The sequence below is a fragment of the Bufo gargarizans genome, chromosome 9 (genome assembly GCF_014858855.1).
Source record: "Bufo gargarizans isolate SCDJY-AF-19 chromosome 9, ASM1485885v1, whole genome shotgun sequence".
NCBI lineage: Eukaryota > Metazoa > Chordata > Amphibia > Anura > Bufonidae > Bufo > Bufo gargarizans.
Genome location: NC_058088.1, coordinates 17,726,976 through 17,746,967, shown reverse-complemented (window position 1 = coordinate 17,746,967; position 19,992 = coordinate 17,726,976). Strand labels below are relative to the sequence as shown.

The following is a 19,992-nucleotide window of genomic DNA, read 5'->3' as shown; positions in this document are numbered from 1 at the left end:
CTACCAACTGCTAAAGGAAATCCCCCTTGATCCTCTAACTTATATTAGCAGTCAATAGAATGAAGACTTAGGGGTTATTATTTCTGATGTAGAATCGAAAGAGGCTTATACCACAATTTCTAAATTATCAAGATGCGCTAGACATCTGGAAGGTGCTAGAAAAATTCTATATAGGTGGTACCTAACCCCCTACAACCTTAACAAGATATTTCCTGAGCTTTCTTCAAATTGTTGGAGATGTGGTCACGCTTCTAGCACTTTCATGCACATGTGGTGGGATTGCCCCCCAATTCACAGTCTATGGGAAAAAGCGTTTGACCTCATCTCTGATTTATGCTCCCTCCCCATAGCCCTTTCTCCTAGACTGGCTCTTTTGTCTATGGGTATTAATGATTACCCAACTACACTTAGATCTGTTATAATGCATATCATTATAGGTATTCGCTCTAAAATTGCTATATCCTGGAAAAACAACAATGTTCCTAATATTAAAAGAATTCTCAGAGATCTTGATATCAATTGTCTGTTTGAAGGTCTTTGGGCATCTTCAAGAAACCACAAAACTTCCTTTCAAACTAAATGGGAAGTATGGCTTAAAGATTCCCGTTGAAATATCCCACCAAACTTGAGTATTAGTACTTGATGTTATCATTAATATAATCTATTTTATTTTATGTAATCAATTGATATATATCAATCACAATATTTTTGATATTTCTACTGTGTATCTAATATGTATACGTCATACAAGTAATCTAAATCTGCGTGTACCATTTGTATTTGTACATTTCATAAAACTCAATAAAAACGTATTGTTAAAAAAAAAAAAAGAAAAAGAAGGAGGTCGTCGGTAAAAGGCTGCAGTGTTATGGTCTACCCTGTTATGGCAGAATGTTGTCTTACACTTTGAATCAGAGTCTCCATCACTATTATAAATAGCGAGGGGGACAAGGGGCAGCCTTGACGAGTGCCGCTTAGTATGTCGAATAATTCTGATAGCAGTCCATTAACTTGAATTTGAGCATATGGGAGGAAGTATAATTGGGAGATAGCTCTGACAAAGGGGGAAGGGATTTGGATGTAGCTTAGTGTTTCAGTCATGACGGTCCAGTCCACCCTGTCAAAGGCCTTCTCCGCGTCTTTGCCAAGAAGGACTAATGGTAAGCGGGATGTGTTAGCGTGCTGCGGTCACGGCTGAGGATGGGGAAAACCCTCAGCCGTGCAGTATCAGAAGATGGACGGTCAGAGCATGGCCAGGACAGGGATCAGGTCACCTCCTACACAATCCCTAATACTGACCCTGTCTCCGACCCTGAAGGTAGGAGGGCTCATACTCCGGAACCTGATATTCCTGCTAGCCCTCAGGGTGGCCCTGGACTAGGAGCAGGGTAAGACGACCTGTTCCTCCTAGACACGGAGGAACAGGAGTCTCACTGGCCAAGCTACATAGAAAGGGGAACATGAACAGACATATGGCAATGACAGGTAAGTAAGACTAGTACCACACTTACCTGCCATAGACACACTACCTGGAACCCACGTGCAAGTGCTGCTGTCCACAACAAACACAAAGGACACAGCACACAACAGACATCACACGGGAACCCAGGAAACCATATGCTGCAATAATAAAGAGACCAAACATAGAAACATAGAATCTGTCGGCAGATAAGAACCATTTGGCCCATCTAGTCTGCCCAATATATCAGAATCCTATGAATAGTCCCTGGCCCTATCTTATATGAAGGATAGCCTTATGCCTATCCCATGCATGCTTAAACTCCTTCACTGTATTTGCAGCTACCACTTCTGCAGGAAGGCTATTCCATGCATCCACTACTCTCTCAGTAAAGTAATACTTCCTTATATTACTTTTAAACCTTTGCCCCTCTAATTTAAAACTGTGTCCTCTTGTGGTAGTTTTTCTTCTTTTAAATATGCTCTCCTCCTTTACCGAGTTGATTCCCTTTATGTATTTAAAAGTTTCTATCATATCCCCTCGGTCTCTTCTTTCTTCCAAGCTATACATATTAAGGTCTTTTAACCTTTCCTGGTAAGTTTTATCCTGCAATCCATGGACCAGTTTAGTAGCTCTTCTCTGAACTCTCTCTAGAGTATCTATATCCTTCTGGAGATATGGCCTCCAGTACTGCGCACAATACTCCAAGTGAGGTCTCACCAGTGTTCTGTACAGCGGCATAAGCACTTCACTCTTTCTACTGCTTATACCTCTCCCTATACATCCAAGCATTCTGCTGGCATTTCGTGCTGCTTTATTACATTGTCTTCCCACCTTTAAGTCTTCTGAAATAATTACTCCTAAATCCCTTTCCTCAGATACTGAGGTCAGGACTGTGTCAAATATTCTATATTCTGCCCTTGGGTTTTTACGCCCCAGGTGCATTATCTTGCACTTATCCACATTAAATTTCAGTTGCCAGAGTTCTGACCATTCTTCTAGTTTTCCTAAGTCCTTTTCCATTTGGCGTTTCCCTCCAGGAACATCAACCCTGTTACATATCTTTGTGTCATCAGCAAAAAGACAAACCTTACCATCGAGGCCTTTTGCACTATCACTTATGAAGATATTAAACAAAATTGGTCCCAGTACAGATCCCTGTGGAATCCCACTGGTAACATGACCTTGTTTTGAATGTTCTCCATTGACTACAACCCTCTGTTGTCTGTCACTCAGCCACTGCCTAATCCACTCAACAATATGGGAGTCCATGCTCAATGACTGCAGTTTATTGATAAGTCTTCTATGTGGGACAGTGTCAAAAGCCTTACTAAAGTCTAGATATGCGATGTCTACTGCACCTCCACCGTCTATTATTTTAGTCACCCAATAAAAAAAATCAATAAGATTAGTTTGACATGATCTCCCTGAAGTAAACCCATGCTGTTTTTCATCTTGCAATCCATGGGATTTTAGATGTTCCACAATCCTATCCTTTAATAGGGTTTCCATTAATTTGCCTACTATTGATGTCAGACTCACTGGCAGATGGAATTACACAGGAGGCTGCTCCAGCTAACCATGGCTGAAGTACCCCTCAGACTAGTGATATACACTGAGGCTTTATAGTCCCAAGTAGCCACACCCAACAGACACACCCAGTGTTCACACACACAGAAGGGAATTAACCCTTCCAACACCAGGCAAGGGAAGACGGACACTTAAAGGGGAAGTACACACATAAACCCATACTTCACCTGTTGCCGCGGGCAACGGCATGCGTGGCAACCATGTCCTGGGGATCAGCCATAGGGCTGAGACACTGCCACCACATGCACACAACACCACACGTTGCCACAGGCAACCAAGTGAAGGAAAGTGTCACAAAACACACCATAGGCCGTGACAGCTGCATAAGATGCAGAAGTCTTATGGACTTATCCTTACCCTCTCAACCTTTTACAAAGCCGACTTGCTCAGGGGAGACTAGGTTTGGCAATAATGTGCTCAAACGTTGCGCAAGGAGGTCAGCATAGATTTTTAGGTCATTGTTTAAAAGGGATATTGGTCTGTAATTACTACATAATTCTGGATCTTTCCCTTCTTTGTGTATGAGGGAAATATGTGCTTCAAGCGTTTGTCGCGGTAATGCCGAGCCCCCAAGCACGTCTTTACAAAAGCGCAGGAGGAGGGGTTGGATAATTCCCGTAAGGATTTGTAGTATGAGATAGGGAGGCCATCAGGGCCTGGGCTCTTTGACAGTATGGAATGGACCTCTCGTAGTGTAAAAGGTCTGTTGATCTCTCTTTGTTGTTAGTCCGTCATTGTTGGGAGTCTCAGAGACGAGAGAAAATCTTTGCTATCTTCCTTTCTCTTGGCTGTTTGGTCTTTTGTGTCTTGTGCTCTTAGTTTGTATAGTGCTTTGTAGTAGTGACAGAATGCGCCGGATATGCCTTTGGCATCTGTGACACGTGGGCCTGTGTGATGTTTTATTGAGAGTATATATGTGCGTAGGCAGTGGTGGGGTCAGAGTTTCTTCATGTGATCAGCAATTCTAAGCTTCTCTGCTGTATGGGTATTTCAGAAAAGACACCTGGGATGATGCCCTCCCACCAAAAAACTTCCTTCTGGCCAAGGCCTCCAACTGTGCCAAACGCGGTGCCCTTAGCTCTAGGTACAGGTCTCAGCAAAAGGCCTGTTGGCCAACTTTTCCAACACCCAAAAACAACTTTGGTGGGAAGACCCACTGTTAGTGTATATAGGCTACTCTCTTCCTGTCCACATGAGTGACACAACACTTACACATCCTTGTGTCCTCCTCACGTTGTTTAAGGAGTTGTAACCACCGGGTTCCCGATCAGTCATCACATGTGGGGCCATTTTGCCCCAACATCATGTTGGACAAGGCATGGTCAAAACCACAGCATTTTTACAATAAAATGCACCATCTCATGCTACCAGAACCCAATCATAATGTGATGGTCTAAATAAGGGGTGGCTTGTGAGTCTTTCAGCAAGGTAACTTATGTAACGCTTTCCAGACCCTGTTGCTGTGTAGGGATAACACTTTAAGACACCCTACACACCTTAGGAACAACTTAACCTGTCTTATCGTTAGACCTGCATGCTGCCATCCGAATTTCAGGTACTTTACTAATATTATTCTATCTCTAGTCTGGTTACCTGAGTTCTACTACACTATATGCTGGCCTTTACACTTCTACTCCTCCTGCACATACGTCCAAAAAACATCAATGGCACCCCAAACTAACATCAAATAAGAGCCCCAGGAGAAGAAATGTGTACCCTCCTTTCACTGCACCAGCCTTCAGGAGCAATGACGTGAATAAAGGTCACTGGGACACATTCTATAGTCAGATCCACTACCACGCCCATGCACAAACACACAAACAATTAAAATCTAACTTTAACCAGGAGGTATCTCCCCACGTTACATGACCACTAGCACTGGACTCTTTAGGTGGATATTCTGAGAGTGAATCAAGGATCGGAAGCGCGCACCATAACAGCATGGTTGTAACAGCAATATCTACATACTGGAATATTTTTTAATTACTGTTTCGCCTGATCTAACATAATAATTTAATGGTAGGAAAAAAAGTTGTGCTGCATTTTTGTCTTACTTTTTAAAATTTGAACCCTTGCTTGCCTGTGGTAGAAAAATACTAATCAGCTCCCTGCTGTTCCTTTTCAGATCCCCAGTTCCCGACATTGGTCTTCCAGTGTCCATCCTGCAAACCTCTAGACAGGGTCACATGTGCTGACTGGCCACAGCGGTGACATTTTCCCAGGTGGCACATCACTACTGGGTCACATGCCGCTTGGAGACACAGCTCCACTGAGATCAATCATTGACTGAAGCAGCACATGTGACCCCATCCATCCAAAGTTTACAGGACAGGGTCCTAAAGACTAGTTAAGAGAGTCAGAGAAACAGAAGGGAGTGCAGCTGAATACCCCCTTATGGTATTGTGAAAAACAGAAAGTTCTTCAATGAATATGGGTGGTAGGCCGCATTGTGTATATCTACCAACAGTTTTGGTTTTGTGCAGGACTGTCCAAGGAATGTTCCTCAGAGGATTGCATTAAAACACTAATCTTTTGTTTTTGGAGGTTCCTGTAAATAAAAATAATAGTGCTTCCTACTTCCTGTGAGATGACGACTCAGGAACTACTACGACTGGTAGTCATGGATTACATTTACTGGTTCTGGTGGCACAAAGGTCACTGGTCAGTGATGTTCTGGCGAGAAAACTGTCTGAACACCATTTTAATACAGGGTCCTTTATCACCATCACATGAGGTCAGATCTACAAATCCTGATACTTTCCTTTGTACATTTTCTCTCATGCTAGGCACGTGGGGGATCAGTCCTTCAATAGAAGTGACAACAGGAGGTCTCATGAACATCTTCATTCTTCTTGATGCCTCTGCAAGTCTAGGAGAAGACAACTTCAACTTCGCTAAAGAAGCAAGTGAAGTGTTCATAGAAAAGGTATGGAGAATATGTACAATGTTATGACCTCTGTCCTCTAAGTGTAGTCTATGCACAAATGGCCTTCATTGTGTATACCTTCTCTTAAAGGGGTTGTGTCATCTAGCACATTGGTGGCATATCGCTAGGATATGCCACCAATGTCACCTATCTCTAGATTGGAGCCTGCAAAGTGAACAAGACCGCACCTCACATGCGTGTCTGCCCTCCATTAATTGCCGAAAATAGTCGAACACTGGCTATTTCTGGCAGACCCGTAGAAGTGAATGAAGTGGTGCCTGTGAGCTGCAATCTCCATCCATTTTTAACAGGAGTATCAAAAATAGCTGAGCGCTCAGTATAGTACGCATGTAACAGCGCTTTTAGAGGAGTTGTCCCACGAAAGGTATCACTATGCAATAAATAGGGCATTTAAATGAAGTATTACTGCAATATACTTTACATGCAATAAAAATACTGTGCGATTTTTAAATCTATGTTACATATGTACATTTTCCTCTCTGGTAGCGCCCCCTGCTGTTTATTGTTTTCAGTGGTGGACTAATATGCTCAGTAGTCCCCTTGTCCCTTTCTCCTCTCATAATGAAGTGATCTACACAACTTTCATTTATTCATCCCTACTTCTAAATTCACGGACCTGATTCTGAATACAGCTATATCTCTTTCTAGACGGAGGAAATTGTGGAGGAATTATTATATCATGTATCTCTGGGACTATATGTGAGGGAGTATTTTGTATTCAGAGAAGAAATGGGGTTATCAAGAGCTAATTGCTTTGCATTCTTGGTGATCAGGGTACTAGATGAGCTGCTGACTGCCCACAGAAAGAAAAATAAACCCTCCAGATAAGTGAGTCTTTAGTACAAGAAATAACCCCTTTAAGAAACCAACTGTAACATTGGAATCGACTTTATTTAACAAGCTGAAGTATGTAGAGTATTGACACTGGGAGGAACCAAATCCTCGTATCAGACTGTATAGGGAGAAAGCCAAAGAGAATAGTAACACCCAGTTGTCAATTAGCCAAGAGACTTTTTGTATTTTTTGGGAAACAAAGTACTAACTAAAACAGACATGTCAGAAGAGGTGATATCGCCTCTATAAATTCAGTGACTCACAGATGGCATTTTCTCTTTCATTTTCTTCTCCATCCAACCCAGAGCACTATGACAACTTCTCCTGACTAAAGCAAAGCTCGCTCCCAGAACATCTTTAACTCCCCTCTTCAGGTTCTATAGCAGCATAAATAAATACATTCAGATCTAAGTATAAAAACAAATACAAAGTCCAATCCCCTAAACTATTACCTGTAAACAGGATGTTATTACAAAGTGTGTGGGTGAGATCCACTTTGTTGCTACTGTAAAATGCGGGGAAATTTCGAACCACAATTCTTAGTTTAAAGTATAGCATATACACCCCTTATGGATGTACCTTTTGAAGGAGACCTGAATAAACACAGACTCCTCCAAATACAGATTAAGGCAGAACCCCTAAATAAATCCAGCCCCCCAAAATACAGCCCCTAGACCAAACTTCATACACTTAAGGTGAATTTACACAGGGAAATATTAGGGCAGATTATCGGGAACGAATGTTCCTGTGAGCGTTCATTCCCGACTATCTGCCTGTGTAAAGGTTCAGCCAGTCACCCAATGAACGTGCCAAAGGTTCGTTCATTGGGTGAAATTGTAGTACCCCAGAGTGGGCACTACCATTCCTACAATCTGATACTGTCTTAAATGCCTAACTAATGTGTGAAACCGCCATGCCTTGTGTTTTCAGGTCTGGTCATTAAATGCTATGTAACTGTTATGTATTGTATTTCATGCAATGTGCCTGGTTGTCCATCAGGTGGCAGTGTATCTGGCAGAGAGTACCTTTAGATAGAATGAAACTTACCATTCCATCCACCCCACCCCCTTGGGAAGAAGTGGCCTCTTAGTTGAAGCTGTAGTTGAATTGAGAGTTGGAATGAGAGTGTCACGGAAGGTGTACAGGAAACAAGACAATGCAAAATGAATATATGACTCACTGTATCCAAAACTAAGGAACAAAAGGGAGACCCCTGCATAAGACCTGGCACTCTCCCTGTCTGCTCAGCCTATGCGAAAATCCCAATGGTGGATGATCGCATATCCATGTACCTCGACTATATACCACCTGAACACCCTACAATAGTGAGGGGACACGACCACCGGCTCCCTACACTAGACACGGAGGGAGTCAGGGTCACCTGGGATCCAGCAAACAGAAAATCACAAATAAATGTACAGCACTTATCTTGTAGAAGGCTGGAAAATAGGATCAGCATGCACACACACTCCAGGAAGTTGTATAAGCCGCACACTAATGCATTATGGGGAGGAATTTAAAGGGATGCAATCAGTCCAACTACATGACAGCTGAGAGAGGCTAACGAGATGAGGAACTGAAATTCAAAACAAAGAAAACTCAAGGAGGAGATTCTGAAAGGCTTCTGTCAGAGCTTCTCAGCTGTCTGGTTGTGACAGAGAGAGTGAAGCAGCATGGAGTGGTGAGGGAGCATTTTCCCCTCACTGCTGCAGGAGCTTTGGGAAAGTAGCTCAGAGAGCAGCCCACTCCTGATATATAAAATGACTTAGTACCTCTGAGAGGGAAAACGGTGCTAAAAACAGCCTACTCATCAAAATGGGTCACAGGATACCTCACTTTCATAAGAAACAGTAACTGAAACTCATAGGAAATAATCTAAAGCCAGAGATTAGCACAGCAGCAGAGAGAGAAAGCAAAGTATTCAAGTTTACCTACCAGATTACCCTTAGCCTGCTGGAGCCAACAGAAAGATCAAGTATTGTTTGGATGACACAAGTTTATTCAAGTAAAAACTGTTGAACTCCACCAAGTCTGGACTCTACTGACTCTAGCAACCACCACTCCTTTGTTGCTGCGGAGCCTAACCCCGGGGAGCAACAGTATGCAGATAGGAGCAACGAGATACAAACTATCAAGGCCGCATCACCACTCGGCTTTCCTAAATACTGAAACTCGATCGCCCCTGGGGGGCAGCCCCTTGCTAAATGATTATTAGTGCAGGCCCCTAAATGATAATTTCTGGGCAGCAGATTGTACCATCTAAACAGCGATCTGCTGCACAGAAACAGTGCAGCCGTATGAAGACAAGCGATAGCAGTAGCCATTGCTTGTCCTCATACTGTGGAGGTGATCGCTGCATGTACAGTAATTGCAGTGCTTCACCTCCACTTAATGAGCAGCCAATTGTCGGGAAGGAATTAGTTGAAGTAGGAAGAGTGTGACTTTTGACCACTGGGTCTGGCTTGTATAAGCAACAAAGAATAGACAAACAGCCAACCCACAGGAGCACCCCCACCCTGTACAGAGGGGTACATTAAGAAACCACATACAAATTTATATTCATCAGATTTTTGCCCTCAGAATTAAATACTGATTCAGAAGGGCAGCTCTGAAACCTGAGCTGAGGGATGAAATTATAAAACATATGAACAGTGTTACACATGTTGGAGTCAGCCAAAATCTGAGCTTTGTTTTTTTTTCTTCCATTTATTGTATAACCTTTTTGCTCATTTTATGTCATTTAATTTGTCTTTTTTTTATTCAGTTTTTGTTTTTAAGCACTGAACCCTTTTTGGTATTAAAGTGTTTTCTTTAATAGTAGTCCCTGTATTCCTTATGGTTGGCAAAGTGTGCCTTGCCGTCTGACGGCTGGAGAGCAGTGAGCGCATGTGTTGTCCCGGTATCAGAATTCAGTAGGTGCTGGACTGTATGCGAATTATGCTCAGTTTGCAACCTGAGTGAAGGGAAGTGCAAGATTGAGTGAGTGGAGTAAATTAACCACTTGAAGTCATAGCCGCATCACGTGCTAGGGTGATATGTACATTAATCATGTGATGATCTGCAGGTCTTTCTGAACGTCCTAAAGAACATTGCAGGAAGCAATTCTGTGGTAGTTTTATGGTTATCCATGGCAAAAACTTCAGTAAAACCACAATGTGCATTAATCTTTGGTTTGCATGTTTTGACACAATTCACAACAAAAACTGCAATAAAACCACAATTTGCATCAGGTTTTTGGCCAATTTGAGCAGTTAAGGAACCCTTGGAAGCCTTGGTCCTAGAGTGGTCACCTAAACTGCCCCTATCATAATCTGCCATTGGATGCAGAGGTACAGAAATAAACATTGATCAAAGAATCCTGCTTCTACGGCAATTGGGCTTCAGAAGAACTGGAGCACCCGTTTTTTTGTGTAGAGATTTCTATGTGGTGGAGCCTATACTACAACATCTTCACTCAGGAGGGCACTGCTCTCATGAGTCCTCCAAAATGAGTTCTTACTGTAGTTAACTCATCATCTCACCGCTGGCCATTTAACTTAAAGGGGTTATCCCATGACTAATGTAAAAAATGAAAATCAGACTTCTAGTACATGACAATCACTTTCTAACAAAGCCAGAACCAGTGCTGGACCTCACATGGATCCAGAGATCTCCCCATTCATTGCTCTGCTAGATTTATATCAAGCTGACAGCTCGAGGTGAGTGTCTTTTCTGCTGCAGTTCATGAGGCGTGTCTCAGCTCTCCCTATCACAGCTCAGGGGGCGTGTCTTAGCTCTACCCATCACAGCTCAGGAGGCGTGTCTCAGCTCTCCCTATCACAGCTCAGGGGGCGTGTCTCAGCTCTCCCTATCACAGCTCAGGAGGCAGTTGAAGGATGAAACTGAGCATGTGCGGCCATCTTAGTGAGCAGGACAAAGAAATAAGAAAAAAATAAACAGCAGTTGGCGCTATATAGATACATTTTATTGAATAACACAGTGGCTATAACAGAAGTATTCAGATCCAGTGGCTGGTTTGAAAACAGTAAAATATTTTTCATGGGACGTCCTCTTTAAGAAGATGCAACCTCATGAAAAAAAATGTGTTTTATGCTCTATTACATACCATGTAGTATAGTTGTTGCCTACAGGAACCCTTCAGATTATTGCCGTCATTTTCCAAATTATTTTTCATAATTGATGGCTGCAAACTGGACATTGTGGGTCACATTATCATTCTCTTTTGTATGTGCTATATATGACCTGGTATGATGGATACAACATGGATATAATTACCTCCACAGATGAGCAGCTTTGATTTTTCCCCTCGCTATGCTGTCATCTCATACGCTAGAGATGCAAAACCCATCATTGAGCTCTCTGACGAAGACAGTAAAGAGGCTGACAAGGTCATTGACAGGATAAATGCGTTTCAATATTCAGGTAATGTAGTTCACGTGGCTTTCCCAATAATTTTGCCAATTATGTAAGACAGCAAAAACAATCACAGACCTTTAGACAACCACTACTTGACTAGAAATCCTAAGGTTAAAGGGGCTCTCCAGTTTAGAAAACTAATTTTCATATGCCCTATTAGGGAATTCTGAGGAGCGAGGGTACAATTTCTCACTTTGGAGGACCTGCCCTGTCTTACTTTATACCATCAACTTATTCATTTGAATGGACAATGTGTAATCGTTAATTTCTAACGATAATTTGTTTTCCCTTAGTCCTAACAGCAGCACAGATGGGGTTAACTGCCCCTGTGGACTGGTAGGACCGGCGGAATTTTAATGAGCCCAAGAACCAATAAACGATCTTCAGCTCCCTGAAAGGGAGGAGATCACCCCCCAGCCCACCGTGTTTTTAACAAGCATAATGTATTTAGGGTGGGATATTTGTGTGCTGCTGTTAGGACTAAGGGAAAACAAATTATCGTTAGAAATTAACGATTCCCTTACGTCCTCAACAGCAGCACAGATGGGGAGATAGCAAGAAGAATCCCCTAGGGAGGGTCCTCATGCCTGGCAGAACTAAGAACAGTCTGCCCAAAAGCCGAAAACTCTGCCATCCTAGCATCTATCCTATAATGGGAGATGAAGGTTGACTCAGAGCTCCAGGAGGCCGCCTTACAGATCAACTCTAAGGGGAGGAGTCTTCTCTCCGCAACCGAGGTGGAGACCGCCCTAGTAGAATGGGCCCTCACAAACTCGGGAGGATCTAAGGATTGGGAGACGAAAGCTTCCAAAATGGCCTCCTTGATCCAGCGACTAATGGTGGCTTTAGACGCTTTACGGCCTTTAGACTTACCGGCAAACAGGATAAGAAGATTCTCATCTTTCCTGAACTCACTAGATCTATCCACATAGATCTGGAGGCATCTTGAAATATCCAGCGGGTCTCTAGCTGGAGTATCAGAGGAGGAGGCTGTAAACAAAACTGGTAAAGATATTACCTGATTGATGTTCTGGAAAGTAGGCACCTTAGGCCTGAAGTAAGGTAAAAACTTCAGGAGTACTCTATCCTGTAGAAAAATAATGTACGGGTGATTTGCGGAAAAAGCCTGCAATTCAGAAACTCTTTTGGCTGAAGCTATAGCCAGAAGAAAGACCATCTTTAAAGTCAGAAATTTAAAATTTACCTCCTCCAAGGGCTCGAAGGGGGGAGATGCTAGCCCCCTGAGCACTACTGAAAGATCCCACTGGGGGATAGGTTTCAGTATAGTAGGCTTTAGTCTTTCAGCTCCCTTCAGGAAGCGTTTGATGAGTAGGTCCCGAGAATGTGGCCTGTTGAGACAGGCCGAGATGGCATAAACCTGTACCTTCAAGGTAGCTGGAGATAGGCCTCTATCTAATCCATCCTGAAGAAATTGAAGTATCGCAGGAAGGGGCGGATCTGCAGACGCCACCTGTCTGGAATCACACCATGCCTCGAAGATTCTCATGATCCTGGAGTAGGCCTTCTTTGTAGACTCTGCTCGGGAATGCGACAAAGTTCTCAGGACCGACTCGGAAAGCCCTTCTATGTTGGGAAGGGACTGATCAACCTCCAGGCTGTCAGGTTGAACCTGTGCAGATCTGGGCAGAGGTGAGTGTCCCACGACACCAGGGTCTGCTCCGGGGGGAGTCTCCAGTATTGTCCCCGACTCATCTGAATGAGCTGGGTAAACCAGGATCTTCTGGGCCAAAACGGTATGATGGCTATTACTGAGGCCTGATCCTGACGGATTTTCATCAATACCCTCGGTATCATGGAAAAGGGAGGGAAGATGTAAGCCAGCCTGAACCTCCACGGTATTGACAGAGCATCTATCGCCAGGGGGTTGTCTTCCCTGTAGAGGGAACAGAACCTCATCACCTTGGCGTTGAACCTGGTTGCCATGAGATCCACTTCTGGCATACCCCATCTGTGAACTAGCTGCCTGAAGATCTCCGGATGCAGAGACCACTCCATGGTCGGTAATCCTCGACTTAAGCGGTCCGCTATCATATTGAGGGAGCCTCGAATATGAACGGCAGATAGATGGGAAAGGTTCAGCTCTGCCCACCGAAGAATTACCCCGATCTCTGACAGAAGGGGCAATGATCTTGTGCCTCCCTGTTTGTTTATATAGAGGACAGCAGTCATATTGTCTGACTGGACTTTCACTGCTTTGCCCCGGATCTGAGGCGCAAAGTGAAGGAGGGCTAGCCGGATAGCTCGCATCTCGCGAAGATTGGAGGAAAGATGCCGCTCCAGAGGAGACCAAGATCCCTGAATTGGGGATCCGTCCAGGTGAGCGCCCCAGCCTACAAGGGACGCGTCTGTAGTCAATATGACCCAAGCTGGTTGGGTCATAGACTTCCCTGCTGGTAGCTGAAACCACCATCTGAGGGAATTTCGGGTTTGACCGGACAGGGAGCACAGGGAATCTAGCCCCGCAGGGCTGCCGTTCCATAGGTGTAAGACCTCCGACTGAAGAGGACGGAGGTGCCATAACGCCCAAGGGACCGCATCCGCAGCCGCTGACATGAGCCCCAGCATCTTCATGAGAGTCCGGATAGAGACTCGACGAGGGACATAAAGGACCTTTGCCAGGTCCTGAATCCGCGCTCTCCTTTCTGGAGTCAACCGGAGGGACATCTCCACAGAGTCGACCACGAATCCTAAGTAATGGATTGAAGTCGATGGGCTCACATTCGACTTCTGCCAGTTGATAATCCAGCCTAGGCGGAAGAGAAAGGAGACTGCGACCTGAAGATGGTGGGTAAGGATCGGAACTGAAGAGGCTATGAAAAGCCAATCGTCCAGATAAGGAATAATAGTCAGTCCTTGGAGTCTCAAAGCTGCCACCACCGAAACCACCACCTTGGTGAAGATGAGGGGGGCAGAAGAGATTCCGAAGGGAAGCACGGCGAACTGAAAGTGCCTGCAAACCCCTGAGATCTGGACCGCGATCCTGAGGAGTTTCCGGGAAGCGGAATGGATCGGAATGTGAAGGTACGCATCCTTGAGGTCCAGAGTAGCCATGACGTCCCCAGAATTGAGGATATGGCTGACTGACCTTATGGTTTCCATGCGAAACCTTGTTTTCCTTATAAATCGATTGAGGAATCTCAAATCGATGATCATCCGGAGATCTCCTGTCTTCTTGGGAACCAGGAACACTGGTGAATAAATCCCTAGGCCCCTCTCCCCTGCCGGTACCTCCTCCAGGGCTCCCTTGGAAATATAGTCCTGAATGTAAGATTCTAGGACCACCTGTTTGGCAGACCCGAAGCTTCGTGTGGCGATGAATCTCTCTGGGGGGAGAGAGATAAGATCTACCCGGTACCCGGCGGAAACTATGTCCTGGACCCAGGGGTCTGCAATCAACCGGCTCCAAGAGTCTTTGAAATGGGTAAGACGGCCCCCCACGGGAATCTGGGGGAGGGGTACGGGAAAATCTAGAGGAGACACTGCAGGGGCAGCAGGGCTTATCCAAGAGCCTCGAGGAGGCCCATAGTCAGGAGGGTTTTGCCTCCCTGGTGGGTTTGCGGGGGCGTCTCGGATATTTACGAGATGGCCCCCCCCAATCTCTGCGCCTAGACTGCTGCCCAGAACGACCTCCACCCTTCTTTTCCTGTCTGGGGCGTCCCCGAAAGGGCTGCTGGGGGAGGCTCTTCCCTTTTTTATCGGAGAGCCCCTCCATTATTTTGTCCAATTCGGACCCGAATAACCTATCTGGTTCGAAGGGGAGCCCACAAAGGTTAAACTTGGATGCGTTATCCGCAATCCACGGTTTCAGCCAGAGTGGTCTGCGGGCAGCTGAAACTAGGGCCATAGTTTTGGCGGCCAGCTTTAGCTGCATCTGGGAGGAATCAACTAAAAAGTCCATAGCCAGGTTGGCTGACTTGAAGGCTGCCAGGATGTCGTCTCTTGATACGCTCTGGTCCACATCCGTCTGGATTTGATTAAGCCTAGAGCGTAGATAGGTGGCTACCTCAGTGGCCGCAATGGAAGTAGATGCGGAGGCGGCTGCCGCCGCGTAACCCCTCCTAAGGGTGCACTCTGCCCTCCGGTCTAGGGGGTCCTGCAGGCTAGACCCATCGTCTGCAGGGACTAGAGTGCGCCGGGACAACTTGGCTATAGCCATGTCCACCTTGGGAACGGAACCCCACGATTCCACCAAGGGTTTAGCCATCGGGTACATGAGTCTGAATTTTCTGGTAAGCACTGGACCCTTCTCAGGCTTCTTCCACTCTGTGCGCATCACAGAGAGGAGGGTCTCATCCGCTCTAAAGACACGCTGTGTCCGACCGGCGGGATCGGAGGACTCCCCCATGTCAACATCCTGGTCCCCCGACCTGATGGACTTGAGTAACTTCTGCGTCTTTTCTGGAGGAAAAAAGCAAGAAGTAGATTCTTCTTCCTCAGAAGAAGAAGACCCCACTGAACAGGGGGTAGGTCTTTCGACCGGTGCGACCACCTCCATGGGAGTCTGAGAGGGACCTGGTAGCCTCTCATTAAGTAGCTGAACTACTCCCTTGATGGAATCATCCACGTATGTCTTGGTCCATTGGAACATCTCCTGCATCGTGGGTTCCGTGGATGCCGTGCGACAACTCTCACATCTGGAGTAAGGACAGCTGTCAACTAGGGGTGTGTTACATTCGTAACATGCCAAATGCTTCCTCTTGGCCCCAGCCTTCCGCTGATCCTCCTTAGGGGAAGCCATAGTCTGTAATGGAAGAAACAAAACAGGTCATAACACCTACAACATTAGGAGGTGGAGAAAACCAGACCTTAAGGGGGCCCACCAGCACTAGAAGAAATAGAGCTGAAAGAAGAGGAAGTACAAAACCCAAGCAAAGCAATACTGCAGGAATATCACAAAGCACAGGAGAGCTCTGGAGCTAACTTGTGAAAGCAACGCAACCAGAGCACTGACTGATGGGCTCTGGGCGCTTAAAAGGAGGAAACCCCGCCCAATGGGCGGGTTCCTGAAACGAGATCAGCACCACTCCCTTTTTTTTTTTTTTGTATATGTGCTGCCAAAGCAAGCACTCAGAAAAACCAGAGCCTATACTGGCTCTACCTAAACGAAAAATTGTCTCCCCAGACTAATCCTAAGTCCAGGATGTCATTCTAGGGAGCCAGTTTAAGAAAAGGTGAGTTTTATACATCACCGCATCGCTTCGGAAAACCGGAAGTGACGTAGCGCACCTAAGGCGCGTCACTTCCGGGAAATGGCGGCGCCCATAGCGCCGCACACATGCGGTAACAGAGGAACGGAGCACCGTCTACAGATGATGAAAGAAGAGGGGAGGGGACGCCCCCCTCCCCAACGGTACCCCAGACCGAAATCGCCATGATCAGGCCTAAAATAAAGGCACTGAGATGCATAGAAAGCGAGCTAAGCTTTAAGGAGGGAAAAAAGAACCCCTAAGCAATCTTCAGCACGCCAGTCCACCTGTCCAGAGGACAGAAAAAAACACGGTGGGCTGGGGGGTGATCTCCTCCCTTTCAGGGAGCTGAAGATCGTTTATTGGTTCTTGGGCTCATTAAAATTCCGCCGGTCCTACCAGTCCACAGGGGCAGTTAACCCCATCTGTGCTGCTGTTGAGGACGTAAGGGAATGCTTATTTTGCCCTGCAGTGGCACTGTAGCGAAACTGAACACTTCCCTACAGATTACAGCTTAGGCCTCTTTCACACTTGCGTTGTCCGGATCCGGCGTGTACTCCACTTGCCGGAATTACACGCCGGATCCGGAAAAACGCAAGTGAACTGAAAGCATTTGAAGACGGATCCGTCTTCAAAATGCTTTCAGTGTTACTATGGCAGCCAGGATGCTATTAAAGTCCTGGTTGCCATAGTAGGAGCAGGGAGCGGGGGAGCGGTATACTTACAGTCCGCGCGGCTCCCGGGGTGCTCCAGAGTGACGTCAGAGCGCCCCATGCGCATGGATGACGTGCCATGCGATCACGTCATCCATGCGTGTGGGGCGCCCTGACGTCACTCTGGAGCGCCCCGGGAGCCGCACGGACGGTAAGTATACCGCTCCCCCGCTCCCCACTACACTTTACCATGGCTGCCAGGACTTTAGCGTCCCGGCAGCCATGGTAACCATTCAGAAAAAGCTAAACGTCGGATCCGGCAATGCGCCGAAACGACGTTTAGCTTAAGGCCGGATCCGGATCAATGCCTTTCAATGGGCATTCATTCCGGATCCGGCCTTGCGGCAAGTCTTCAGGATTTTTGGCCGAAGCAAAAAGCGCAGCATGCTGCGGTATTTTCTCCGGCCAAAAAACGTTCCGTTCCGGAACTGAAGACATCCTGATGCATCCTGAACGGATTTCACTCCATTCAGAATGCATTAGGATAAACTGATCAGGATTCTTCCGGCATAGAGAACCGACAACGGAACTCTATGCCGGAAGACAAGAACGCAGGTGTGAAAGAGCCCTTATTGCTGGGAGTTCTGGCAGTTGAACACTTTATTACCTTATTTTAAAGGAAGCCTTGTTAGTAGGGATAGTCTTAAGAAGATCTAAGTAGGGATTGCGGACAGCACTTCACTGCTGAAGCTTTGAAACATTTAGCGTTGTCCTATATTATGTAAACACCTGAAGACCATCTGTGCTACCTCTTGCTTTCCTCAATGTTTAATCTTATGTTTTTTTACAGAACACATACAAGAACCATGGGGAAGGAATACTCGAGGAGCTTTGGCTAAAGTTTACGAAATGTTGTGTCTGCAAAATGTGAGAGATCCTGAATATTTCCTGAAAACAAAAAATGTTATCCTACTCATCACAGATGGCAAGTATTAGGTCATAGTTGGTCCTTAAGATCACTCCTTAAAATCTTCCTTACAAATATCATCTCAGCCTTGTTTACTCTTCAATTCATAGCCAGTGCTCTATCATATTCTTAGACCAGCCCTTTGTAACACTAGATGATCCTTTGGTGGGCCAGGCTCTTGCAATACAAGAGTTCCTACATTTCCAGCAGCTCCATTTTGAGTTGTTGGATCCAATAACTTGCCACTTGGGTCTATTTCTTTTGGTTTATTCACAAATAACATATTGGATCTTACTGATGATATGTCCTGTATATGTATTGATAGCAAGATGCCTTTCACCTCCTTAGGAAAACATAATATGGGTGGAGACCCTACTGTGGAGGTGAAGAGGATCAGAGAAATTCTGGACATCAGGAAGAACAATAAACGGGAAAATGATCTGGGTATGTGGTGTATAATTATAATTGTGCCTCGTTTAAAGAGAATCAGGCAGTGGCTTTCTTCCTTTTCCCATTCATTGCAACAACAAGCTTGGCCGAACCAATCATGTACAGTATGTGTATAGGAGGATAGGGAGAGATCGGTGTCGGCCGAACAAGCGTTATATCATGCGTATGTCCAGCTTCAGATCTACCTTATGCAGTTTTCTTATACTTTTCTATGGCTGATGTTGTATAGTAACATTTCAGTAAAAAGTGAATCTGAAAAGAAAATGTATATATGTAGATATATGTTTAAATAATTATTAGGTGAGTTATAAAAACCAGACCCTTCTATCCTTTGTGTGGTCTGTACAGGATAATGCTTACCGGGCTTATCAATACTGTCAGAACTCAGCTTTAAGAGCAACAAATCAGAGCTCAGCTTTTAAAGCAACAAATAAGAGCTCAGCTTTGAGAGCAACCAATAATGGATCAGCTGTCAGAGTAGCCAATCAGAGCTCAGCTTTAAGAGCAAACAGTCAGAGCTCAGCTTTAAGATCAACCAATAAGAGCTCAGCTGTCACGGACGTACAGAGACAAACGGACGTCTCCGCGACAGTGGGTGACAGAAGATCTGTGAGACTGGCAACAAGTGCTTTGATCTGACAGGTTTCCATGTGGGTCAGTAGGCATCTCTGTTGTTTCTGATACTGGCCACACCCTTAACCTCTAGGTGTTGCTATTGTGGTCATTTAACTTTCCTTATTTATAGTTGCTTCTCCAACAATGCTGTGCGGTTTATAGCTCCAGTGGTATCTGTGGTCTGCTGGTGTTTGGTTCTCGGCTGAGTTCCTGTTGCTGCCATAACTACTGGAAAGTTAAGTGTTTCCTTTCCCTTTTGCATTTTGTTTTGGTTTATCTGTGTGTTATTTTTCCCCTGCCCTTTGTTGTAGGCCTGAGGGAAACTCCTGTTCGTCCTTACTTTCTGGAGGAACAGGTAGTCTCAGTCCTGTCACTATTGCCAGGGTATTATAGGATGAGTTAGGACTCTAGGTACTCCTGCATATGAACTCACCAACCTTTGGGGTCTGTTCATACTGATAGCCAGTCAGGACTGTTACTAGGGATTTGACTAGGAGGTGTCCTTCTTTCTTCCCTAGCTTTTAGGTCTTGTTCCTTGTTCCCTCTCCTTCTTCGTCCGGTGTTGTGTCTCCCTCCCACACATGGGCGTGACATCAGCTTTAAGAGCAATCAATCAGAGCTCAGCTTTAAGAGCAACCAATAAGAGCTCAGCTTTCAGAGTAACCAATCAGAGCTCAGCTTTAAGAGCAACAAATCAGAGCTCAGCTTTAAGAGCAATACATAAGAGCTCAGCTTTAAGAGCAACCAATAAGAGCTCAGCTTTAAGAGCAACCAATAAGAGCATTTTACTAAATGACGGAGGCCCATGGTATCCTTCCCTGACAGTCGGGTGGTCTTCTTGTGGAGGGCAGTAG

At 45.4% G+C, this 19,992-nt stretch overlaps 1 protein-coding gene across 1 annotated transcript in view; it reads left to right on the top strand.

The window, feature by feature from the left end:
- LOC122919722 (complement factor B-like) overlaps positions 1–19,992 on the top strand; it is a 67,640-nt gene that overhangs the window by 22,932 nt on the left and 24,716 nt on the right. Inside the window, exons 9-12 of the mRNA XM_044268906.1 lie at positions 5,836–5,975; positions 11,114–11,252; positions 17,957–18,095; positions 18,399–18,517. Coding sequence (XP_044124841.1) covers positions 5,836–5,975; positions 11,114–11,252; positions 17,957–18,095; positions 18,399–18,517 — 537 coding nt within the window. The remainder of the gene's footprint in view (positions 1–5,835; positions 5,976–11,113; positions 11,253–17,956; positions 18,096–18,398; positions 18,518–19,992) is intronic.